Source organism: Cryptomeria japonica, chromosome 8 (genome assembly GCF_030272615.1).
Source record: "Cryptomeria japonica chromosome 8, Sugi_1.0, whole genome shotgun sequence".
NCBI classification, from domain to species: Eukaryota; Viridiplantae; Streptophyta; class Pinopsida; order Cupressales; family Cupressaceae; genus Cryptomeria; species Cryptomeria japonica.
The window spans coordinates 171063612-171090415 of record NC_081412.1 but is presented as its reverse complement, the minus strand read 5'-3'; the positions used below and the strand labels follow the sequence as shown (position 1 = coordinate 171090415).

At 40.6% G+C, this 26804-nt stretch overlaps 1 protein-coding gene across 4 annotated transcripts in view; it reads left to right on the top strand.

Moving 5' to 3' along the window:
• The window catches only part of LOC131050633 (uncharacterized), a 312685-nt gene that overhangs the window by 211677 nt on the left and 74204 nt on the right, over nt 1-26804 (top strand). For all 4 annotated transcript variants that reach the window (XR_009358716.1, XM_057984836.2, XM_057984833.2 and 1 more), the window contains one exon: nt 1835-1962. Coding sequence is in view for 3 of the 4 variants with exons in the window: in XM_057984836.2 (XP_057840819.2) it covers nt 1835-1962 (128 nt within the window). In the remaining variant the exon portion in view is untranslated. The remainder of the gene's footprint in view (nt 1-1834; nt 1963-26804) is intronic.

Here is a 26804-nt window from a genome sequence, read left to right as displayed (position 1 = left end):
TAGTGCCAAATCAGGTAGGGGCTACATCCAACCTGTGAGAATATGGGAGATTTCGTTCCCAAATCCTTACCAAAACCTGCAGATTTGAATTTGCAGAATAGCTCCAGCTATGAAGGTGAAGAAAATAAACTAAGAATACCAAAAATGAGAGCCAAAACAAAAATATAATAGCCTCCAACCCTAATCGAACTCTTCCAAGGCATCTTTTAAGATTCCAAAAGAATCTTCTTTTCTTCCAAAGGCCACGCCCAACCTTGGCTTTGCACTTTATGAAATCTTAAAACATTTTAAAATGTTATATGCCTCTTGGGGGACGTGCAAGGTGGGCCCAAGTGCTCACTTAAGCAAACACTTAATATAAAGTGCTTTTATAAAGTTACTTTATAAGTTTATTTTTCTAATTTAAGAAAAAGTAACTTTATCATTACTTTATAATAAAATATTATAAAGTACATTTATTTATCCATCCAAGTCAAATAAATGACTAAGTATAAGCCCCCAAAGATGGAATATATCACCTCCTAACCAATTAATTTGCCTGCGGAGGTGGCTAATAGGTAAAACTATGCAACTGAGTGATCACAGGAAAAATGGGGACATTACATTTTCGTCTTCATGATGTTCAATTCAATACAAATTCTTGCATAGCTAGAAAGGCACTTGCCATGGGAACGTCTTAATGTGTCAATCATGATTCCTATGGAATTGGCCATGGAATCAAAGAGATATTTTGTCCAATATTCACGTGGTAAGATAATCCAGACGAGGGCAGTAGTTGGGATCTCATATGTGGGTTATATCCTAAATTTTAGAAAACTTGGGGACTGTCCCCAAAAATCTTGTCTCTATCTATCCATTAGCAAGACAATTGTGAAATAACCTTTTGCATGCTATCTGATTTGATATTCACTATTGATTTTCCATTTTTCCTGAAACTTTAATCCCATGCTTGCAACTTCTCCAAGGGAAACTGAGATCCCAGAAATCAGAAAATCATTTTACAACCATGGAGAGATGAGACGTTTTTCCTGAATTCCACTATATCTGATTATCTTCCATTGTTGTCAAGCAATGGCTTGAAGTTCCTAAGGGGGGACTATCTTCATTTTACTTTTTGCTCTTATGATAGTGTCAACCTCTTTCTCTAAAATTTGAGATCTTAGACTTGTTGGTATTTGTTGAAGGACAACACCTAGGGAGAAGGATCCCCCATGAGCTTTGCTCATAACTAAAGAAACTAGAGAAAAAAAAATAGAGTATCACAATGAAACTAAAACAGGGAGCCAAGGATTTAGAGCATCAACCAAAGGTAGAAACCCTAGAAAAGCTCATCCTCTCACCAATATTCACTTAATTTGATCTTGATTTGAGTATGTATATTGTTATTGGCGTAATTATATCTTGAGCACCAATACATTATGTTTTAATAATTCCATTTACAGTTTGACTCTGGCCATGACAGTGATAAGCAGTTCTTGGGTTCTTCCTCAATGTTAATAAATCCCATCTTTTTATTGCTTCCTGCCAATTTTACTAACTTGCAAATCAGATTGTTTTTTGATGTTTTGAATTTATCGTAATTAAAGTCTCTTGCTTTTGGTTTTGGTTTTTTGTATTTAGCTACTTTCATAGCATAGGGTTCTGTTTACTCTAGTTCTCTTTTGTAACTGGTTGTACTTTCAAGTCCGTTTGACCTTCCTTGGTCATTTTATGGACATTAATACAATTTTTTTCTTTCTTAATTTCTTTTGCCAAGTGAAAACTGAAAATCTTGGTAAAATTGAAAGCATTTTTTGAATACAAATGAATTCCTATACGTATATTCTTATTGTAGATAGGTGAGTCCATGCTTAAGCTAGCAAGAGTAGCCATGCTAAAAGCGAGTCGAAACAAAAAGGTGAATGCCATTGAAGCTGAGTTGGAACTTGAAAAAGCAAAGGAATTACTTAGTGGTGCAATAAGGTGAGATTCTTGTCTTCATTTCATAAAATAATGATCTTGATAGTTGAGATTTTTTAGATTCTTAAAAGTTGTCTCTATTTTTGTCATGCTCATAGGTTTGTGGACCTTAATTCTTAGTGATGATTTGACGTTTTCATGGGACTTATAACTTCCACCCAAAATGGTAGAACATAGTGGTAGATACTAATAATTCTTATTCTATCTTAATTCTGGTAATCACTAAAACAATCGGCTAGCTAATTTGTGATGTCCAATGAATTACTATAATTTTATAAGTTATTAGTAGTATTATGGTGGATTGAAAAATTGAGATTTTTTGTATCTAGAAGATTTGGCTGATCAACTTTGAATAGTTTAGGATGTCATTGATTTGTGTTTATGTTTTATTTTAATGCCTTAGTGCCTGGTCAGTCTTTTAGCTCCTAGACTTCCTTTTAACCCTAGCAATTTTGTATTATAATTAGATGTATGTGCATGTACCTTGTTGTACCAGTTGATATGTTTTTTATGCACTTTGAACACAAAATAAAATACTAGGTATTCTATCCTCTCTTGAACAAGGAAACCTCTAATGCTAAGCTCTGTGATTAAACAAGGTGACCCCAAGGTTTACAATGTGAATGATCGACTTTGGATTATGGATACTCAGGTTGCAAATGTGATATGCTGGTTCACACAAAGGGACTTACGCAATTGTAATAGGATTCTATCAATTATTTTCCTTAAAAATGACTTAGGATTTTGCAATGAGGCTCTTCTAACTAATTCCGCGAATGCTTTTTGAATAAAATTCGGAAGAAATAAGGTTTAGGAATCTAATCTAATTCTAACATTGCAAGAAACGATTGGTGACTTAGTGAAACCAAATCAAAATTTGCTTCGCCATGAGAAACAATTATGCAAAGATGATGCAATCTGCTAAGGAAATTTAGATGATTTTCAAATCGCCCGCACACATTAATACCAAAGATAATGCGATCAATGAGTGTAAAGCAATTGAAGTTAAGCTTTATTTGAGTTTAGTCTAACCATGCACTCCTACTTGCAATCATCAAATTCCAAATGGTATGAACATGTAGGTTTCACCATGTATCAACAACAATGTCTCCCATTCAACTAAGTACTTGATGTAAAATAACTCTTAATCTAACTTGAGAAATAGGAAACCATGCTATCACCGAAAATAACACAGGTTCCTCAAGCTTCAATGAGTTTGTATTTATTTTGGCAGTATCTCAACAACAATTACACATAAGTCTCTTGCTACAAATGAAATGAGCAAGCCTTATATAGAGCTCTGATTACAAATGAAGGGCCAGGATTGATTTGAAATCAATGACCAAGATAATTTAAAACAACTCTAATTAGGGTTAGTTGCAACTAACTACCTATTCACCAAACTCCTATTAAATGCTAGCCAATGGCAATAAACACCCTCCTTGGCACAAAATGTGAGGAGTAAGAGAAAATAACAAAATTCTATGCCACCTAAAACTGTAACAAACTACCATCTAGGAGAATATTCCCCTTATCCTTTTCCTTGATGGAAAATGCAATGAATCTAGACACGATGAAATTGAGCTCCTCTATTGGGACACGATGCGGTTTCCATCTTGTACTCTATGAATGCCAAATCAGTTGTACATGTCGTGAATGTCTTTTCCCATTTTGATCCTTTGTCATGAACTCAATTCATGAAAATCATGATGAGTAGGCATCCTTACAATAATCCTCTGGAATTGATCTTGTTGCCTTGAAGAAGATAGCTTTCATTTTGTCCTTCAATTGATTTACTTCCATATCCTTCTCATCAATCACTTCCCTTCCAAGAACGACCTTAGCTACAATGAGAATTTTATCATGAATTCCCTTGATCATGGTTCTTAGCCGATCACAATCATCCTTTGCCTTCTCAATGATCTCCATTCTTGCTATCAATACAAAGTACCACCTGTGGAATTCACAAGCTTGATTCACTACCATTTCACAACCATCCACCAAAGTTTCTGTTGGAAGATCAATCAATATGTGTAAATGTGGAATAGTCTTCTCCTTAACTACTTGGAACTCATCGCACAATGCAAGCATAGCCTGAATCCTGTCTTGAATGAATCTAACTCTTCCATATGATTGTACCAACCCATCGATGAACACATTTGCATTATCAAATGCCTTCCCAATCTAGTCCTTCGCTGCTTGTGCTATAGTCTTCATCTCTTCCAAATCATTAATTGATTCCCTTGAAAGTACTGTGGGAGGGACAAATGTCTCATCCTCTTGTCGAACCGGACTCATCAAGCATTTTATGTATTCCTTCAATTGTTGGACCTCCATCTTGAATTGATTCTTCTTTTCTTCTGCTTAATCACATTTGAGGATTTATCAAATTCTTCAATTGCTTGATCTTGTGTTACCGGTCCCAAATCAAGAGTTGTGATCTCGTACTCTTTTGGAGTGATATTATCTTGTGCTTTATCAACTCTTGGAATTGCAACTTGCATTGTGCGCGATCCCGAACTATTTCTTGTGATCTTGGAGAACTTCTTAGCTTGTTTCTTTTCCGTAGTCTTGCCGATTCTACATAGAAAACCTTATGTGGAATTATCCACATTAGTTTCCACCACAACCTACTTCATTCTTTGTCTTAGCCATTTAGGAGCGGTGCATTGTTCAATATCTTCACTCATTTCATCATTCACTTCTTCATTGTCTTGAAATCCTTGAAGTGTTGATATCATTCCATCATTCATATCTTCATCAAGAAAAGCCATGTCTACATCTTTTGAAGTTCTTCAATTAGTACTGTTGCTTGATTATTAGGTAGAATTTCCACCTCTTGAGAATGATCTTTCTCATGATCTCGTTGTTGAATAGATTCCATGGATTCATTCACCCTTTCACTTGCTGGAACACTTGGATGAACGTCCACTTCACTTTGTGACTCATTCTTCACGATTGATGTTGCATTTCTACCCACGAAAGAGGCAACCTATTGAACATAAGTGCTAGCCGAAGAGTGAGTTGTTCTTGACTTTTGCTTCTTTTGTGGAAGCTCCTCACTTGAAACTTCCTTTGTCTTTGTCTTCCTTGCTTATGAAGTCTTGGCCACATCTTTCCTTTTCTTATGACTTTCATCTTCTTGCCTATCTCTTTCTTCCTCGACACTATCTTCATGTTGCTCCTCATTAGTCTCGTTCTCAGAAGAGATCGATTTTCAAATCACCCATCAAGTCATATGCTAGAGGAATATTCATTTCTTTCAACTCATTCACTTTGTGATCTATCCATCGTTGTGTATGTGTTATGACCGGTCTCATCAATATGTTCAAATTTGTTACCTCAACCTTGGACCAATTAAGAGCCAAAAAGGGTTTACTCTTTTCTTCTTCAAAAATGGCCTTGAACACAATTCACATCATCCTCAACTTGATTTGGCATAGGAAATAGCCGACAAATTCTTATCATTTGCACTGAAAGCCTTGAACACATTCTCTCCTTATTTCAAAATCATCCATAGCATTTGCTCAATAGTCTTCTAGGTGCACGTTATGTCCATAGTTTCCTCCCAAATGCCGTTCTAATCTTTTGATAAGGATTGAAATTTGACCTTGATGCATAATTGACAAGAGAATAGAATTGCAATTCCTCCTCAAATCCTTCGGCTGCCTAAATTGAAGGACATGTTTCAATTGAGTTCCCAATGGCGAGTGGAAAGGATATCCCGGGCTTGCCCTTGTTCTTTCGAATCTTATCATAGACGAAGAGTTGCCTTGTAACTTATAACAATATCATCTTGTTGGTAAGATACCTTGGAAGATAATAAGGAGAAGATGAAAATCCTTGAACTCGGATGCAAGTGAATTTTGGAAACTGAATATACCACAAGCCTAACTTCTTCACTAAGTCCTTAGCCTCTTGTGATAATCTCTTACGAGTGCCTCCTTGCAAAGTTTGGACAATATACATGGAGAAGGCATCATTCACTCTCTTGAAATGGGCGACATACGAAGATGCAATTGGGGATAGCAATCATACACCTTGAATTGTCGTTCTCCATTCCCCACTAGTCCTTTACATGTCAATCCTCTATACTAACAAGTTCTTGCCAGAAATTTAGACTATGAAAGAACTCATGTAGAATGATTTGGTTCTCTCCAAGTTCCTCAACTGCTCATCAAGGTTATCACTGATTGTCTTGCTCCAGTTGATCATCTTCACCACGACCGCTATCTCCTCAACAAAAGAAAACATCCAAGGCTCAAAGGTGGAAGCTTGAGGGTGTTGACGTGTCTAAAGTCGCATCGCTGCAAACTCCATCTGGCCAACGCAGAATAGAATGTACTCGCTGAATATCCTATCCTCTCTTGAGATAAGGAAATCCCTAATGCTTTTTTTTACGTTTAATCAAAGGAGATGACCCCAAGGTTTTGATTGTTAGGTCTTCACTGCGGGATTACTCAGTGGTTTGATGTGTTTTGCTGGAAACACAAAGGGGACTTACGGTGAGATGGGCAATTGCTAGATGAGTTCCCTAAAATTCTAACACTCTTGTTATCGATTGGTTTTAGTTGGATTGATACTAATTCAGCACGACTATGGATTCTTCTTGGTAAAAAAAAAGGAGAAAGGAGGGATAGGGAAAAGAGATACAGAAAATCTAACTAATTAACCAAGATAGCATATTCAAGAAAAACAGAGACACCTCCAAATAACTAGATTAAACACTATCAGCTATTTAAGCACAACGTTTGTAAGAATCTAGTGCGATCTTCAAGGGAAAATAAGATTTTCATGCTATTAAACATAGATTCAGAATTTTATATTCATTCACTAAGTGTTCAATAACCGAACTAAGCATATGAGAAGGTTCAGATTAAACATGCAAAAGGAATGACAATCAGTCAGTCCCTAATGGTATGAACAACGAGGATTCTATCAGATGTTTATCTAGAAAATGCTATAGAAAAATGAAAGAAACATAACATAGTAATTCAAATGGTGAAGGAGACCATGCACTCACAATGAAATACAAACAACCATAACTTTGCATTAAATCCTGTGTAAATTTCGCTAGAGCTTCAGCAACAATCTATGAACTTCTTACAAAATGAGGGAAAACCAGTCCCTTTAAATAGATTTCCAAAAATAGATGAATGACCAAGATCTAAACTAAACAAGTGGCCCAGATTCATCTTTACAAAAGGTACCCATACCCATAAATGGAAGGTAAATATCAGCAACCACCCAAAAGGGAGCAATAACTACCTAAAAAAGGTAATTAAAATTATCTAAAACAATTCAAAAAGTGTACATGCACAATGTTTAAAACATTTTAACGTTTATAGCTGACTTGGAAGTCAAATGTGGACTTTGGCCAAAAAGGTGCTTTGTCAATTTCGAAAGAAAAATGCATTTTAAGAAAGCACTTTTTCTTTTCCAGCTGTAGATTCCTTAGTGATGAATTCGAGCTCGTTGTGTAGGTACTCTCCCCAGATATCCCGATCGGCTACACGCCCTACCTGAACGTAGTCTTGAAATCTCAGGCATAACTTGAATAGTTCGGTCGTCGGCGACATAGGAGTATTAAACATTTTGTATTGAATACCCTGGAGGAGGCTATCCAAATTCTCCAGCTCCTCTCTCCAGTATGACTTGTGATTTTCAAAAGATGATATGTCTGCTCGAAGCCCAACAACAAAATCTAGATCCTCCACGGAGTAAGTGACCCTGGGATTAAGCCTGTCCTCCCACTGTGGTTGCACCTCACTATCCTCTATACTATTTTTCCAACCAGGAACCATGGATTTGAGGAACCTTTCACCAAGATCCTTCACATTTGATAAAGTGTCATAGCACTTATCATGCATATTTTGTTTTTATCCTTCATGTCGTCCTTCATGCTGAGGGTCCAATACCATTCTTTGAAGGTATTGATACTATAAGGATTTAGGATAGTATCAATAGCAGGGATTTGAGAGCAGGTGCAAAATAGAGCCCTAATAAGGGGCAATGCCCTGGCAATCGCCTCATGAGTGTTATAGCATTCCTTATTTAGCTTACACATTTTGATAATAGTGGCTTCCCTATGGAGGGCCATTTCGTGCAGATCCTTGAAGATTTGCTCTCCTCTTTCTTTAATGCCTCGCATCCATTCCTTGACGGCCTTGGCAGTATCTCGTACTCCTCCAAATTCTGTGGTGGTCCTCTGTGCGAACGCGGTCGGGTGAATGTGGGATTCGGAAGCATTATGGAATTGTCTCAGGAGTTGATCAATGTATCCCTTGGCCTGTTTAACACGAACTCAATACATGTTCTTTTCAACTGTTATCTCTTCGAGTTGTCTGAGCATGTTTTGTACGGAATCCTTGAATTCTTCCCTTTCCTGTTCCTTAGTGGTTCGTCCGATGGGGACAGTTGTGATGCTATAATCAGCCAGTGTAATTTGATCTGCTGGCTTGTCGATAGGCGGGGTGGTGATATGAAGGGTACGGTTCCTTTGCTCATCATGGGTTATCCTGGAATATGCCTTGGGCTTTTTCTTCCCTCTGGCCTTGGCTTCGCCTATGCGTGAGAAGATGTCTTCCAAGTCGATGGGTGGCTTGGAGGCTACCTTGCGTTGAGCTCGAGCAACTAACCAGTCTTGAGTTATAGTCTGTGTTGATGATATGGTTAAATTTGTACTCTGCACTTTAATGTTTTCAGCCGGCTCATTGCATATTTGCAGCTGCTTCGTGACGAGAGGAGTGCAGGAAGTGTTAAGTCCTTTGCTCGTAGCTGAATTCTCTCCCACTTCACTAAACAACTGTCTGGTATCTTCATGTGATGGTTGTTCTTTGGTCTTTTCAGGCTTGCGGGTCTCATCTGTCCTTTGCTCTCCTTCAATAGTGGAGTCATCCTTGGCAGTACTATGCAACTGCAATTCATGGTGACTCTGCTAGGTGGGTTCATGCAATTCAAGCCGTTGAGTAGATGGAATCTCTCCTTCTTCCACTTCATTCTCAGGTTCGGCAGATTCAATGGCTCTTACCTCTGTATTTATCATATCGAGTGCAAGAGGATCATCAGCTCCGAATGCATCAAAATCGCTTTGGGAAGGCGGAGTAGTTAAATAATCTAGTTCTACTACATCATTAGATGAACTGCGGTCTTTTGATGATGAAGTGACCTCTTGTCTCCTAATAGGGATCTTCTCCCTTCTTGTTCTTTTAGATGTTCGAGTCCCTCTGCTGGCTTTGGCCTTCTTCCTTTTTTCAAGCTTTTCAACCTCTTCCTTAGGTGCACTGGAGGTTCCCTCATCTTCAGAGGACTAAGAATCAAGGCTACCCATCAAGTGGTAGGTGAATTGGACTCCCTCATGAATCAGTCGCTCAATTTGCTTGTGCAACTAGTGGTCAGTGTATCTTCTTGGGGCTGCCAAAACCGCCTCAAAATCAGTGATTGGATCTTGTGACCAATCGATGCCTGGCAAGAGATGTCTTACCGCCTCAAATTCTCGGACCTGTAGGCAATTTCCAAAATTTTTTAACTGATCTGGGACCCGACGGTATTCATAGAATCGCATTTGCTGCACACTCAGCCTTGAGTATTCGTGCCGTCGGACCTCATAGTCATCAGAGCAGTTCTTCCAATAATCTTCAACTGACTCGTTTGCTCTGTATCGCCTACCATAGGCTCTCTTTGCCAGGTTGTTGTGATCAAAGCATTTCCTTGGGAAATGTTCTTGTTAGCCGTAGGAGGCTAGTTCTGCAAGGGATTCCTCAGCATGAGCTGGACTCTTCAGATGGACATCAAGGTTAACCTATGATCATAGGGAAGGTGAATCCCGACTGCTTGTTGTGTTTGAGTAAACTGTTCACCAGACGTGACCGCCTTGCGACTTCCAGAAGAACTATTTTGTCAGTCAGGTATTGCGGAAGTCGGTTAGGAGCACCCTCAAAGCCAACTATTTGGATGTAGGTGAACCTTGGGAACTGGATGAACTAGGCGCCATACCTCTGTACCAGAATAGTAGCTTGCTTTGAGAGCCTTATGTGTAGTCCTCCTTGCATCAGACTGACCAGGCGCATTGTGAAAGCGTCATTGACACGCTCATATTGACCAACCGCATAGGCAGGGCTATTCTTTTCCCTTTGAGGTATGCCCTGATAGTGTAGCTGTGGATAACAATCATATACCTTCACCTAATTGGGTCTATTCCCAATTTCACCCTTCATAATTAAACCTGGTAGTGGCTGGTTTCTGGCGAACATGTAAACTAGATAGGTGTCATGGTAAAGTACTTTTACGCCTCAAGTTCGATCAATTGGGTATGGATGTTGTCACTGATGATCTGGGCCCAATCGAACTTGGATTTCCCAGCGAAGACCTGTTCTGTGAAGGAGAACATCCACTCTTCGAAGTAGTTGGATTGGGGGAGTCCCATAATCCTGTTGAGCAATGTGACCATGTCTCCATGCTTGTTGTGAAAGTCAATCCTGGGGGTCTTTTTCCCAATCTTGATGCTTGGACATCTTCTCTCCTTGTACCACTCCTCATTTATTAGTGTTCTGCATTTGGCGAGGTTCATATCATACGCCACCTGCGCTTCATCTATAGTTGTTGCTAAGGGGTTGTTCAGGAAGGGAATATCAAATGCGTCGCCAATGGCTTCAGGAGTGAAGTCAGCGAGGACCCTATTCTCGAGGAGCACCAATCTGGTGTTTGGTTGGTAATGTCGGGCAACCTCTACTACTAGTTAATAATTTTGCACTAACGGGGGAAATCTTGCTGCCTGGGCGATGCCACTCTCCATCATCCGCCTAGGCCTGCCATAGGCATTAGGGGAGAAAACTCGGTCCCTGAAATCTTGAATATTAATGTGGCCTACGTCAGCATCACCTATATTTTCCCCCACACTCTGATCTTTTGATTCCCTCAGTCCTTTTCTTTTATATTGATATTTCATCTTTTCGACTCTGCGAGGGATATCTGACTTGGATGCTCGTGACGTCTCGGCTGCACCAGGTGTGTATGATGATTCTACCACCGATTTAGGCATTTATCTTGGACAACCGTACGCGGATTACGAGACGATATAAAGGAAACAAAGCGGGTTAGATAAAGGGATACGCCAACATACAAGCATTAATTTGAAAACCGAATTTCAAGAAAAGCATAATACTTTAGCTAAAAAGCTTGATTGATTTAGACATGAATATTTATGAAGATTTTCGATTGCAAATTTATTTATTTGGCTGCGCCTCAAGGACTTAGGCGATTTTGACTACTAAATTTACACCGAGGCATTTTAGGATTGACTTTCAAAACGGACGAAGCTTAAGATTTTCCTAAGTCTGAAAATGCATTTCCTGGTTAACTTATAGGAATAGACTTCTAATTTTAATTTATTGTCTGAGGCCTTATAAACGAGAAAAGATGCGGTTTTAAGATTTAATCGTTTTGATTAATTGTTTTACACAAACACATCTGTTCCCATTTTGAATATATTTTAAGCGATTTTAAGAGGGACAAAGCAAGTTTACCTGGCGAAATGAATGGCGTGAATCCGCACAATCCTGGTTTGCAAGAATGATTTCCTTTGGATTTGAAAAATGATGCCTCTTATGCCCTATGTTTGAAAAGGCAAACTCACAATTTGCAAATTAGGGAATGAGAGAGTTTTGCAATTTCAAACTTTAACGGTTAACACCCTATTCCCAATTTCGCGCCTAAGATTGGAGAAGAAATGCAGTTTTAAACACTTAAGACTTAGCAATTTTTTACCTTGGTTGGAATTTTGGGTGATTTACTCCTGTGCGATTTTTGCCTTAGATGCTAAAAATGGGGTTTGGGAAACTCTCTAGACCTCTGCGTGACTTCCTTGGTGAGATTTTCGCGAATGGAGAGGGGAGTTTGGCGTTTTGAACTTTGCAAGGTTCATAAACTTAGCGATATTGCCTTATGGCGATTTTCAACATTTTAAGGGGCTTTGCAAATTTTAAATTCCTAACACTTATGCTCTATCTGGCGAATTTCGGAGAGTGGGGGGGGTTTTGTCAACTTTTTTAAATTCTAACACTTACCAACAAAAAACACGATTTCCCCTAGTTGCGCGATTTATGCCGTTGAGTACCTTGGTGATCACGTGTTTTGTGAAATGATATATATACTTCGCGATCTCTCTGCTTAATGCTAATTTCGGGTTTTCAAAGTGATTGCAATGTTTAACTTCTTTAATACTTACACCTTATTAACCCTTGTAAAAAAAATCACGACTTTTGCCTTTTGGCTCAAACTTCGGCATTTCGACATGATTTGAAAACTTTAGCGTTATCTCTTGCAATTACCCTTTGGATTGCGATTTTTGGGGAATGGGAGGAGTTTTCAAACTTTCTAAACTTTCTATTTATCTCTCAAATCACGATTTTCGGCATTTCCGGGGGTTTTACCAACTTTGCAAACTTCCCAACTTACCCTTAGAATGCGAATTTCGGCGTTTTGGGATGTTTTGAAAACTTCGGAGTTTTAGTGCACTTATCAAACTTTTTAACTTTCTTTCACTTATCCTGCAAATCGCAATTTTTGGCATTTTCGGGTTGCTTTTGAAGCTTTGGACTTTGTTTCACTTACCCTGGAAATCATGATTTTCGAGATTTTAGGGCGTTTTGCAAACTTTTACCACTCTCTCACTTTTCCCTTCAAATGTGAATTTCGGCGATTTCGAGTGTCATTTGCAAACTTCGACACTTTTGAGTCATTTGCAAGTTTGTAAGTTTTTTTTTTAAACTTTTACTTTTTGCATTTTTACCCTATTATGCGAATTTCAAGGTTTTCATCCATTTTGCAAACTCTTAGAATCTTATGCAAATTTCCCCCTTAGTGCGAATTTCAGGATTTTGAGAGGTTTTGTCGACTTTTGATACCTCGCATTTTTTTATCTCCTCTATATCCTTTGGCAAAAATTGGCACTTTGGGTCCGTATGCGACTTCAAACGCTTTATCTTTTACTTGGGGAATCTTGCAAGTTTCTACCATTCCTCACCTATCCCGAGCTATTTCACAAGTTTAAACGATTTCTTGGAATTTTTAAATGCGTGAAGGTTAAACTAATCTCACGGATTTCCAGGCTTCCGCTCATGACATCATCATCTCATGGACTGTTTATGGGCACGCTCAAAAGGATGCGAGACACCCTGCGCGGAACTCAACAGGGCGAAGGCGAAAAGACCAAAAAAGAGGAAAGGGGACCATGTCGGCGACAGGGAGCGTGTGCAATGCACAACAAATGACGACTTTGTTGGAGAAATGCTTCCAGTCATTTCGGGGACGCAAGTCCGGATCGAACCCAAAATCTCGGTTAACTACCACAATTTAGACGAAAAAAGGAGAAAAGGCCTTTCAAAACGAGATAATGTTAATAGTCAAATCGAATCACACGAAAAATCAGATTAGCTAGTGTGTGCAAGTGAAGTTCATTCCAGCTTAGAAAGAGTTGAGGCATCAATGTTTCACTATGTCAAGTTGTACAGCGAGCTGATACTTCAAAAGCAACCTGGATAGAGCCCCACTGCCAGCAAGCGTTCATAGCTCCGACGGAGTTATCGCCTGTTAGCTCACAGAGATTGTTCTGTTTCCGGTAAGAAAGTTTTATCTTTTTGTTCATTACCGGCAGAGATGCCTACATTCCTATCTGCCAATTTTATGCTTGATGTCAAGTTGATTTCAAAGTGTCTTTACTCTTGTTTCTTTTCTCTTCTTTCTTTTTTTTTTGGCAAAGTAGGCAGTGAAGCCTATGCAGGATTGAGCGTAACAGTGGTCACATAAGCAGAGCTTCAGACCTTATCATTGACATAGTGTCCCTTTGACCTTATCATTGACGTAGTGTCCCTTTGACTAACAACTAATTGTATGCGATTTTAAAATGTATATGTGCAGTAATCACGATGTCGGGAATAGGTTTTGAGAAAAACAAGATCTTGCATAGAAAGGCTATCTAGATCAATCCGACCTCATCATGGGGCGCTCCAATAATCTAGCGTCCTTCCTGAACTTAGAACCTAGAAGCAAAAGGTTACAAATTCCAACATTGCACCTAATGTTGTACATAGCACACAGGCTTCCTTTTCAAAATTGACAGAGGTCCCAAAACAAAACAGGAAATAAACTAAACTAAAATAGGAAAACGAAAAAACTACCCTATTATATACAGGCGAAAGGTTTCAAAGAAACCTAAGGCAGGAAGTAATGCTTGAGGAATTGACCGTTTACAAGCAAGGGGATGTCCTCACCTGTTAGGGTCTTGAGTCGAAATGCATTTTCTCCCAAAATTTCAGAAATTTGGAAAGGACCGAGCCACAGATTATCAAACTTGTTGTGCTCTCCTTTCCACTCATGTGCTTTGTCCTAGCAAAGGACGAGGTCAGAAATGTGGAAGGCTTTTACTTTTGCCCTTCTGTCAAACCAAATCTTGACCACTTCTTGGTGTTTAGCAAAATTATCTATAGTGTTGTCTCTCTTTTCTTCCAAATACAACAGTTGGGACAACTTGGCCTCTACGGTATTATCGATTCCCAAATACTCCTTCATGAATTGCAGGGTTGGTATTCTTAATTGTATGGGGAAAATAGGGTCGAGGCCATATACCAAATGGTATGGTGAAGTCCTGATGGCGGACTTACATCTAGCACGGTTTGCCCAAAGGGCAAATCGGAGTTGGGTGTGCCAATCCTTCGGATTCTTGTCAAGAAGTTTCTTAATTACTTGCAGCATGTTTTTGTTGGTGGACTTTGCCAAATCGTTACCTTGGGGATAGTAGTTGGATGAAAACTTTAACGTTATCCCATAATCAAAGGCCCAATTAGAAAATTTTAATGATGCAAATGCAGAACTGTTATCACAAACTAAAGCATGAGGACAACCAAAGTGTGTAATAATGTTTTCTTCTAAAAATTTAATAACAGCATTAGCATTGCATTGCTTTAAAGATTGAGCTTCAGACCACCTCGTACAATAATCAGAAGCGGTTAGAATGTACCTGTGCTGCGCAGAGGAGGGTGGGTTGATCATACCTATGAAGTCGAGAGCCCACTGGCTGAATGGTTTTACCTCTATGACTAGCCGAAGTGGCATGGCTAGGGTTCGCTCCTTGGTTGCAACTACTTGGCAAATATGGCAGGTCCTTACGTGTTCATGGGTGTCCCTGAATAGGGTAGGCCAATAATAGCCTGCCTGAAGGATTTGGTGGGCTGTTGCCAAGCCTGACCCATGACCTGTTCCAAACTTGGTATGGAACAGCTCTATGATTTGGCATGCCTCGTCTCTATTTACACACCTTAGGTAGATGCCTTTGTGGTTTCTTCGATACAAGACAACACCTTGCACCATAAAACGACTGCTTTTCATCCTCAAAGCCCTTTTTTGCACTGGATTGAGGTGTGATGGACATTTTTGATTAAGGAGATAGAAGGTTATGTCATCATAGCACTCGTCTGGCGAGACTTGTTCAATCAGGTATTGCTGATGTACAATTCCTGAGCATTCTGATGCGAGGGTCTTCGTCAAAGCCTGACCTCGTACTAGTTTCACGGGCTGAATTTCAATGTCATACTCTTGGATAATAGTCACCCATTTGCCCCTCCTTTCGCCCAGCTCATTTTGCATCAGCAATGTCTTTACAACAACATTCGACACTATGGCGTATATCTTACTCCTTAGTATATAATGCCGAAATTTCCTAATAGCTTTGACCAATGCGTAAGCTTGCTTCTCAATATTTGTATATCTCAACTCAGCTTCTTTCAGTGGAGTGCTCATGAATGCTATTGGGTGGTCTCCCTCTTCCTCCTTTCGCTAAGTCAAAATTGCTGCACAGGTGTGTTCGGAAGCGAAAGAATATATGTAGAATGGCCTTAAGTAATCTGGGCTCACCAAAACCGGCACCTGGACAATATTTTCTTTGATCTCCTCAAACGCTTTTTTGGTTACTGGGGTCCACTCTATCTTAGCATCTTGCTTGAGCATGTCATTGAGCGGGCGAACTATTTCAGCAAATCCGGTTATAAATTTTGTTTAATTTTCTAACAAAATTTATCTTCCCAAAGTATGACTTAAGTTCCTTTTTGCTCGCGGGGAGATTGATTTGCAGTATGGCTTCGATTCTATCAAGATCAATTGAGGTCCCCTTTTCTGAAATAACATGACCGAGAAGCTTACCTTCGGTCACGCCAAACATACACTTCTTGGGATTTAGAGATATCCCGAACTGGCGACAACGCTGAAAAACCTTTCGCAGATCATTGACATGGTCTTCTCTTTGCTTGGAGAAAACCGTCAAGTCATCCATATAGATAATGATGCACCGGCCTACAATGTCCTTAAAGGCGATGTCCATGGCACGCTGAAATGTGGCTTCTGCGTTGATCAGACCAAAGGGCATTCTTCTATAAGCAAACACTCCCCACTTGGTGGTGAATGTGGTCTTCAGCCGGTCTTCGTACTCAACCATTACTTGGTTGTACCTAAAATACCCGTCTAGAAAAGACATCATCTGGGATCCGTTGACCATCTGCAAGAATTCATCCAACGAAGGTAGTGGGTAGTTATCTTTATCTGATGCTCTGTTCAAGTTGCGAAAGTCTTCACACAATCTGATTTCATTGCCTTTTTTCCTCACAGGAACTAAGTTAGCAACCCAGGTAGAATGTCGTACTGGAAAGATAATGCGAGCAGCCAACAACTTTTTCACTTCTTGATAGATCAGAGGCTCGAGGAGGGCATTTACTGGTCGCTGTCTGAAGGGCTTTGAGTCTGGCTTCAGGGGTATAGTATGAGTTATTACTGAAGTATCATAAGTCTTAAGATCCTCATACCCCCAAGTGATGATATTTGGGAATTCTCTCATGTTCTTGAGGATTCCATCTCTTTCCTGAGATGTACATACCTTGCCAATCAGCACACTCTTCTAATTTTCTTGTGTGCCAATGTTGATCTTATCACAGGCGCCTCTTTCGGAAGTACCTTCCTTGCAGGATTTGAGCTGGTCCCAGTCGAAGATCCTTTCAAGTTGTACCATACCTCTGGGAATGGTGTTTGTCTTGAGATTCAAGACTCCTTCGATGTCGATCTCGGCCTCCTGAGGTTCTTCTTCATCAATAATCTGTGTTGCAAACACATCGGAGCTTGTGATGAAGTCAATGATGTGCCTATCATCATCAAACACCTGAAAATTAGTGACATTGTCTGGGATAGATGGGACTGATGTCAACTCAACTGTGAATTTTTTTAAACTTTGCATAGATAGAGGTTCCAGCGAACTTGCGGCCTGTGCCAATGAATCAACAACCTGATTTTGTGATCGGAAGATAGCTTTGATGTTGAAAGCATCAAAACTCTCGATTATATCCCACACATGGTTGCGATAGACACTGAGTCTCTTATCATGGCATGTGTATTGTTTTCGAACTTGCGGGACTACCACCTCTAAATCTCCAAAACAGTGTAGGATCTGAGCTCCCTTCTTAATGGCTAGCAGCAAACCATGAATCAAAGATTCATACTCTGCTATGTTGTTAGTACAGTGAAACTGTAGTCGGTAAGAGGCCAAATAGGTTTCACTGGTAGGACTCATCAGTTCTACTCCTACTCCAGTTCCTCGCTTGGATTTCGAAACATCAAACCTTAATGTCCAAGTCTGATTTGGTTGATAACCTTACTGGTTGCAATTCCTGGGCTCATCATTTCATTCTTTTCTTGCTTAGGGGGCCTTTTTTCAAGAGCTTCGGGGAAAATGGTATTTTCTTGCCTAAGAGTACGGGCTTCTAGCACCTTTGAATGTCTCTTCCATACCTGATTTAGTGCTACTCTGCATAATGAACATGTTATTTCTGAATGGGCAGCATTGTGAACTCTGCACCAGTTGGGTAAAAGCATGTCCTTCATAGAACTCTGACAGTCTAGATGATGCATTTGCTTTGCGTAGTTGCAGAAAAAGTTTTTAAAACTGTTGAACAACTCGTTCTCTTCTTGGGATGGCATCATCTTATCATAATTTTCAATAATTCCTTCCAGATTCTGAACTGGATTTGAGCATTGTACTAACAAAACTTCGTTTGTTGAGCCCACGTCAGCCCTGTAAGTGCCCATATCTGATTCTAGAAACAGGGTCAATTTGGCTTGGTTATATTCGGTAATCATCAATTTAAGCCTAGGTTCAAACTCAATCTGGATTTGATTCACTACACCTCTCCATGGTAGCCACATATGGGTGAAACTGGAATGCAGTCAGCCGTTAAGGACGCGGGTCCAGTCTTGGCTAAGCAACATGCCATATGCTCCTGGGATGTCCACTACCTTGATATCAATATACATCTGGATGCGCGGATCTGCTGTCAACTGCATATGAATATTATTCAACTCACCCACCGTTGTCACTTTAGACTTATCTAGTTGAGTAACTTTTTGGTTGGTCTTGGTGAGGGTTAGGCCTAAAGCAGTGCATACAGATAGAGGCATAACATTAGCCGAAGCCCCTGAATCTATTAGACAATTATGCAAGTTTTTACCAAAGATTCTGAGAGTTAATAGGAAAGGTGTGGGTTCTAGCTTCTCGGTGAACAAATTGATAGTAGGTTCGGATGGGAGTGTCTCATTGTTCATGATTGAGATATCCTGAGTTATTCCCTATGCACGCACTCCAAAACCATTCTCCATGGGCTGATCATTTGAGAATTCAGGTTGTGCAGCATAATTCACTGTTGCACCCCTAGGATTTGTTGGTCCTCTCACTTCATTGTTGACCTTCTGGGGTTGCTCTAGTGGCACTCTTTGTCCCGAGTTCTCATCGGTTCCTTTGGACTGAACAGGTGAGGACTCCTTAAGGCTGCCCAAGACCATATCTCTGACCTCGGAAATTTTCATCAACTCAGCAAGGGACAAACTGATTTTTATCTTCCTGAACTCGTCTGCTACCAACTGGCCTAGTCTAGTAATTTCCGGGTTGCTAGATGGTTTAATACTTGGGCCCTAATTTGTGGCAGCAGTCGGCTGACTTTGAAAAATAGGTACTCTGGGAGGAGCTTGTGTCTTTTGCGGCTGACTTTGGCTCGCATACTGCTGCGGTGCCTTAGGATAACTTGGGTTGTTATTTGCATTTTGATCTGGAGGAACTTGAATATCTTTTGGAGGCGTGGAAGTAGTATAAGGGCCACTATTGCGGTTCTGGTTGTTATTGTTGTAATACCCTCAGTTGCTGCGTTGGTACTGCTGAAATGCATTCACATCAGTGGGCTGGTTTGGGTCTGCCACCTCATTTTCATTCCGATTATGGAAGAAAAATGGGGGAATATAGGTCTCTAAGACAAGCACTGTATCATACCTTGGTGATGGAACTATCTCAAACCCGGTGGGAGGAAGCGCTGGTCGAGGCATTGTGTTCTCAACCTCTCGCTGGAATATATTAGCTGCCACCTGAAACTCATCACATTGCAGCTCTGAGTGCTGGTTAGTATTATGTAACCTGCACCAATTAGATAAAGCTGCCTCTGCCAAAAATACCCTATCTGTTGGCTTGTTTTCTGATGCTGGTGGGTTATCTAGCGGAGTGGGGACTCCTCCATTGTTAGGATGGGTGTTCCATGTCCTTGTAGGCCTTTGATATCCTTGGTTTTGATACTAATTCTGGTGCTGACCTTGTTGCTTATTTCTCTGATTATTCTACAGTTGGTTATTCTGATTTTGTAGATAAGTGACTTCAGAGGAAAGTTTCTTCATTTGCTCGGTCAATTCCCGCATCTCATCCTTCTCTTCCTGAGATCTAGAAGATACTGCAGTAATTTGTAGATATATGGGTTGTTTGGGAGGATTTGAGATATAGGCTGTCCTGGATGGAGCACCAACTGATTTGTAGGTTGCGGGGGCTGATATGCCAATTGTGGAATCAGGTTCATAATAGGCGTTTGGTGAGCCAAAGCCTGACTGATTTCTTGAATTTGGTTAGGCATAGCGGGAGGTCCTAATTGCAGTAATGGTCCTGCGATGTTTTGGCCTAGTCCTTTACTGATCTCCATAGCCTTAGCGTATGCTTCAGTTAGTGTGGTCGGTGCTGGTTGTGACTGTCGGACAAACATGGCTGTCAGATTATCCAAAGCTGAATAGTAAATCTCTCTCGCTAAAGCATCACTTACCACGTATGGGTCTTGCAACTGGGTAAAGGCTTTGTGGAATTTGTTGTTGAAGGAACTAATTGGCTCATGTCCCTGTCTTTTGACTTCTACGAATTGTCTGTACAACTCTGTGGGGATTATAGGAATACCGTACTTTCCCGTAAAAGCTGTCTTCAGCTTTTCCCAAGAGTCAATAGAAGATACTGGCAAGTGGATAAACCAGTAAAATGCGTCTTCCCCCAAAGAATAAGGGAAAAGTCTACATGCAACGTCTGCATACTCAATCTGTCTATTGCGTAACGCATCTTCGAATATTTTGATATGCTCTTCTGCTGTTCTGTTTGGATCATTTACGTTAAAAATAGAACAGATCCTGTCCGGGCTCTTGGGCATATCATGGTAAGCTGCAAAAATTATTGGTGACGGATTGTCTACCAACCAAGTTGCACCATTTGGAGCAGGTGGATTGTGCGCCATCTGTGGCTGATTTAATGGAACTGCAATGGGAATTGGAGTTGTAACAACTGGGGTCGTGAAAACTGCGCTTACTGGGAAAGCAAACTGCTGGTCTGAAGAATTGGGCTCACTGGGGTTTGCAACCCGACGATAACTTTTACGCCTGTAGAAGTGAAATCCGACAAATCTTTCCCGCTCTGGGCTAGACCTCTGGACTCTTTCGAATCTCTCTGGAGAGAAAGATCCAATTCGTTCCAGTGTGAGCTATTTTTAATGTCAAATTTGATAATGCAGTGCAAGAGCAGGTGCAGGAGCTAGATTAGCTTCTTCCTGTTCTTTCTGATTTTGTGCATCGATGCGATCAAACATCTCCTATTCTTCCTCAAGGACGAAACACATTCGAGACTAGTCAGGATAATTTCTTTTTACAGACCAGGCCAAGCTATATAACTCAGTAATAAGGTTCTCTTGTTCGTTGAAGTTCAAATCTGGCTATATCACTGGTTCGGGGTCTCTTCCTGGTTGAGGAGGATTAATGGGCAGACCCATCTCTTACCATATTAGCGGACGGGAAATAAAATTGTCGGATTTCTTTAAGAACTTGTTTGTGAAAGGCAGTAATCCTTTGTCTGTCCAGATTTCCTTGATCACCGTCTCTATTTGCAGACCCTTTTCTTCTTCTTGATTAATAGTGTGACTTACTTGTTTGAAGTGAGGATGATTTGTCTATGATTTCCAAGCAAGTGCTCGTAACTGATCTGCAATATATGACTGATTCAGTCCTTGACCAGGCTGTTCAAGGGGCAGATTGAACAGCAATTCATGCAGTAATACCATACTCCATTATATGGCCCTCCTTCTAGCGCCAATTCTGTTGACGTGTCTAAAGTCGCATCGCTGCAAACTCCATCCGGCCAACGTAGAATAGAATGTACTCGTTGAGTATCCTATCCTCTCTTGAGATAAGGAAATCCCTAATGCTTTTTTTGATGTTTGATCAAAGGAGATGACCTCAATGTTTTGATTGTTAGGTCTTGACTGTGGGATTACTTAGTGGTTTGATGTGTTTTGCTGGAAACACAAAGGGGACTTACGGTGAGATGGGCAATTGCTGGATGAGTTCCCTAAAATTCTAACAGTCTCGTTATCGATTGATTTCAGTTCGATTGATACTAATTCAGCAGGACTGTGGATTCTTCTTGGTAAAAAAAAAAGAAAAAGGAGGGATAGGGAAAAGAGATACAAAAAATCTAACTAATTAACCAAGATAGCATATTCAAGAAAAAAAGACACACACATCCAAATAACTAGATTAAACACTATCAGCTATTTAAGCACAACGTTTATAAGAATCTAGTGTGATCTTCAAGGGAAAATAAGATTTTCATGCTATTAAACATAGATTCAGAATTTTATATTCATTAACTAAGTGTTCAATAACCGAACTAAGCATATGAGAAGGTTCAAATTAACCATGCAAAAGGAATGACAATCAGTCAGTCCCTAATGGTATGAACATCGAGGATTCTATCAGATGTTTATCTAGAAAATGCTATAGAAAAATGAAAGAAACATAACAGAATAATTCAAATGGTGAAGAAGGAGACCATGCACTCACAATGAAATAGAAACAGCCTTAACTTTGCATTAAATCATGTGTAAATTTCGCTAGAGCTTCAGCAACAATCCATGAACTTCTTACAAAATGAGGGAAAACCAGTCCCTTTAAATAGATTTCCAAAAATAGTTGAATGGCTAAGATCTAAACTAAACAAGTGGCCCAGATTCATCTTTACAAAAGGTACCCATACCCATAAATGGAAGGTAAATATCAGCAACCACCCAAAAGGGAGCAATAACTACCTAAAAAAGGTAATTAAAATTATCCATAACAATTCAAAAAGCGTACATGCACAAAGTTTAAAACCTTTTAAAGTTGACAGTTGACTTGGAAGTCAAGTGTGGACTTTGGCCAAAAAGGTGCTTTTTCAATTCTGAAAGAAAAATGCATTTTAAGAAAGCACTTTTTCTTTTCCAGCTGTAGTTTCCTTGGTGATGAATTCAACCTCATCGTGCTGGTACTCTCCCCAGATATCCCGATCGGCTACACGCTCTACCCGAACGTAGTCCTAAAATCTCAGGCATAACTTGAATAGTTCGGTCGTCGGCGGCATAGGAGGATTAAACATTTTGTAATGAATACCCTGTAGGAGGCTATCCAAATTCTCTAGCTCCTCTCTCCATTATGACTTGTGATTTTCAAAAGATGATATGTCTGCTTGAAGCCCAACAACAAAATCTAGATCCTCCACGGAGTAAGTGACCTTGGGATTAAGCCTATCCTCCCACTGTGTTTGCACCTCACTATCTTCCATACTATTTTTCCAACCGAGAACCATGGATTTGAGGAACCTTTCACCAAGATCCTTCACATTTGATAAAGTGTCATTGCAATTATCATGCATTTTATTGATATTATTCTTCATGTCCTCCTTCATGTTGAGGGTCCAATACCATTCTTTGAAGGTATTGATACTATAAGGATTTAGGATAGTATCAATAGCAGGGATTTGAGAGCAGGTCCAAAATAGAGCCCTAATGAGGGGCAATGCCCTGGCAATCGCCTCATGAGTGTTATAGCATTCCTTCTTTAGCTTACACATTTTGATAATAGTGGCTTCCCTATCGAGGGCCATTTCGCACAGATCCTTGAAGATTTGCTCTCCTCTTTCTTGAATGCCTCGCATCCATTCCTTGACAGCCTTGGCAGTATCTCGTACTCTTTCAAATTTTGTGGTGGTCCTCTGCGCCAATGCGGTCGGGGGAATGTGGGATTCAGAAGCATTATGTAATGGGCTCAAGAGTTGATCAATGTATCCCTCAGCCTGTTCAGCAGGAACTTGATACATGTTCTTTTCAGCTATTATCTCTTCGATTTGTCTGAGCATGTTTTGTACGGAATCCTTGAATTCTTCCCTTTCCTGTTCCTTAGTGTCTCGTCCGATGGAGACAATTGTGATGCTGTAATCAGCCAGTGTAATTTGATCTGCTAGCTTATCGACAGGCGGGGTGGCGATATGAAGGTTATGTTTCCTTTGCTCATCATGGGTTATCGTGGAATACGCCTTGGGCTTTTTCTTCCCCTTGGCCTTGGCTTCGCCTATGCGTGAGAAGATGTCTTCCAAGTCGATGGGTGGCTTGGTGGTTGCCTTGCACTGAGCTCGAGCAACTAACCAGTCTTGAGGTATAGTTTGTGCTGATGATATGGTTAAATTCGCACTCAGCTCTTTAATGTTTTCAGCCGGCTCATTGCATATTTACAGCTGTTCCGTGACGGGAGGAGTGGAGGAAGTGTCAAGTTCTTTGCTCGCAGTCGAATTCTCTCCCACTTCACTGAACAATTGTCTGGTATCTTCATGTGATGGTTGTTCTTTGGTCTTTTTAGGCTCGCGGGTCTTATCTATCCTTTGCTCTCCTTCAACAGTGGCGTCATCCTTGGCAGTACTATGCGGCTGCAATTCATAGCGACTCTGCTGGGTGGGTTCATGCAATTCAAGCCCTTGAGTAGATGGAATCTCTCCTTCCTCCACTTGATTCTCAGGTTCAGCAAAGTCAATGTCTCTTACCTCTATATTTAGCATGTCGAGTGCAGGAGGATCATCAGCTCTGAATGCGTCAATATCGCTCTGGGAAGGCAAAGCAGGTATATAATCTAGTTCTACTACATCATTAGATGAACTGGGGTCTTTTGATGATGAAGTAACCTCTGGTCTCCTAATAGGGATCTTCTCCCTTCTTGTTCTTTTAGATGTCTGAGTCCCTCTGCTGGCTTTGGCCTTCTTCCTTTTTTCAGGCTTTTCAACCTCTTCCTTAGGTGCACTGGAGGTTCCCTCATCTTCAGAGGACTGAAAATCAAGGTTACCCATCAAGTGGTAGGTGAATTGGACTCCCTCATGAATCAGTCGCTCAATTTGCTGGTGTAACCACTGGTTAGTGTATCTTCCTGGGGCTGCCATAACTACCTCAAAATCAGTGATTGGATATTGTAACCAATTGATGTCGGGAAAAAGATGTCTTACCACCTCAAATTCCGGGACCTGTACGCAATTTCCAGAATCTGTTAACTGATCTGGGACCCAACAGTATTCATAGAGTCGCATTTGCTGCACACTCAGCCTTGAATATTCGCGTCGTCGGACGTCATAGTCGTCAGAGCAGTTCTTCCAATAATCTTCAACTGACTCCTTTGCTCTGTATCACCTACGTTAGGCTCTCTTTGCCAGATTGTCGTGATCAAAGCATTTCCTTGGGAAATGTTCTTGTAGGCCGTAGGAGGCTAGTTCTGCAAGGGATTCCTCGGCATGAGCTGGACTCTTCAGATGGACATCAAAGTTACTTATGATCATAGGGAAGGTGAATCCTTACTGCTTGTCTTTGAGTAAACTGTTCACCGCATGTGACTTCCTTGCGACTTCCAGAAGAACTATTTTTTCGGTCTGGTATTGCGGAAGTCGGAAAGGAGCATCCTCAAAGCCAGCTATTCGGATGTAGGAGAACCTTGGGAACTGGATGAACCAGGCGCCTGTTGTGACCATTTCACACATCGCCCCATCGCAAATGGGGACCCCCTCTTTTTGCTTGTTTTTTTTTGTTCGTTTTCGCTTTCGTTTTTAGGGTTTTGTTAGTCCGTTAGTTGTCTGGATTTAGGGCTAAGCCTTAGGGTTTTAAATCTTGCCTTTTCAAGCCAAAATCCAGTCATTTTTGAGAGCTTTTGAGCTTTCTTTTCTAGAATGCAAATTTTGAATGCAATGATCTCGCCAAAATGGTCTAATTTTCAATTGGAATGTTCATGCAGAGCTTAAACTTGTCTAAATGATGACCGTCAATGTGAATTTTTGTCTGATTGAATATTTTGACCAAATTTTGACTTTTTTGAAGTTTGATCCTGGGCATTGGAATTGATTTGTTTTCGCCTCGTGAAGTGTTAAAATGTGAAAAATCTTGTTATTTTGGCCTGTAGGAGCAAAATCGCTCCTGTCCCTCAGTGAAGGACGGGAGCTCAATTTCAAATATCTCATTGTCCTTGCAGAGTCCAGACGAAGTTTACGTTTGAAGTGATGGAGAACGACAAGATCTTTCGTTTGAATATAAATTGAAGATTTTCATGAGCGCGGAAAGGCCTCCAGAAGGAAAATCGCTCCTGTCCCTCAGTGAAGGACCGGAGCTACAATTCAAATTTCGCCATGTCCATGCAAGATTTTGATGACTCAGCAATTGGAGGACGTCCGAAGGAAGATACTTTGCCAAATGAATATAATTTGAGATGCAAAAAATGAAGGAAAATGACCTATATTGACTAAATCGCTCCTGTCCCTCTCCAAGGGACCAGGGCGAGGTACCTTGTAGCTCTCGTCCCTCTCCCAGGGACCAGAGCGATTTCCTCCATTTTGCAAAATCCAGACAAGGGTCAAGGCAAGTTTACGTTCAAAAACGAAGGAGAACATGAGATGAATGCATTGAATATAAATTGAAGATTTTTTGGACGTCCATACCAGCATTAAATGCCTAGTTCGCTCCTGTCCCTCTCCAAGGGACCAGAGCGATTTTTGATATAATTGCCTTTGTTGCAAAATTACAAACGATGTCAAGGCATGGGCGGATAGAGTGAAGAAGGACGACTCCGTTGAATATAAACTTGGAACCTGGCAAAGTAAGATGAAGGCCACAAAGGAAGGACCGCTCCTGTCCCTCTCCAAGGGACCAGGGCGATACAATGGTGAAGATACGTCCCTCTCAAGTTCAAGGTCGTTCCTCCGAAGTTCAAGGTCGACACAAGTCAAGACAAGGTGGCGAGGGACATTTCAAGGCGTCTTCATCATGCGCAAACACTCAAAGGACGTTAAAATGAAGAAATTGACACCCTATAACATAGATCGCTCCTGTCCCTTGGGAAGGGACCAAGGCGATGTTAGATGCATTGGCCATTTCATGCAAAATTTACGTAAGGACAAGACATTGCAATGTTTTAGAGGGTCCATGGTATGGTAAAAGGATGATAAACAAGAGTTTTGAACGTGAAATGATCATTATTTTGAGCATGGAGACTATATCGCTCCTGTCCCTCTCCAAGGGACCAGGGCGATTTGCTTTGGATTCCTTGTTTTGCTTCAAGATCAAGCTAAGTCAAGACGTCTTAAGATAGCATATGGTCCAAGGCATCGTTTGAAGATAATTTGCAAAAGTGGTGAA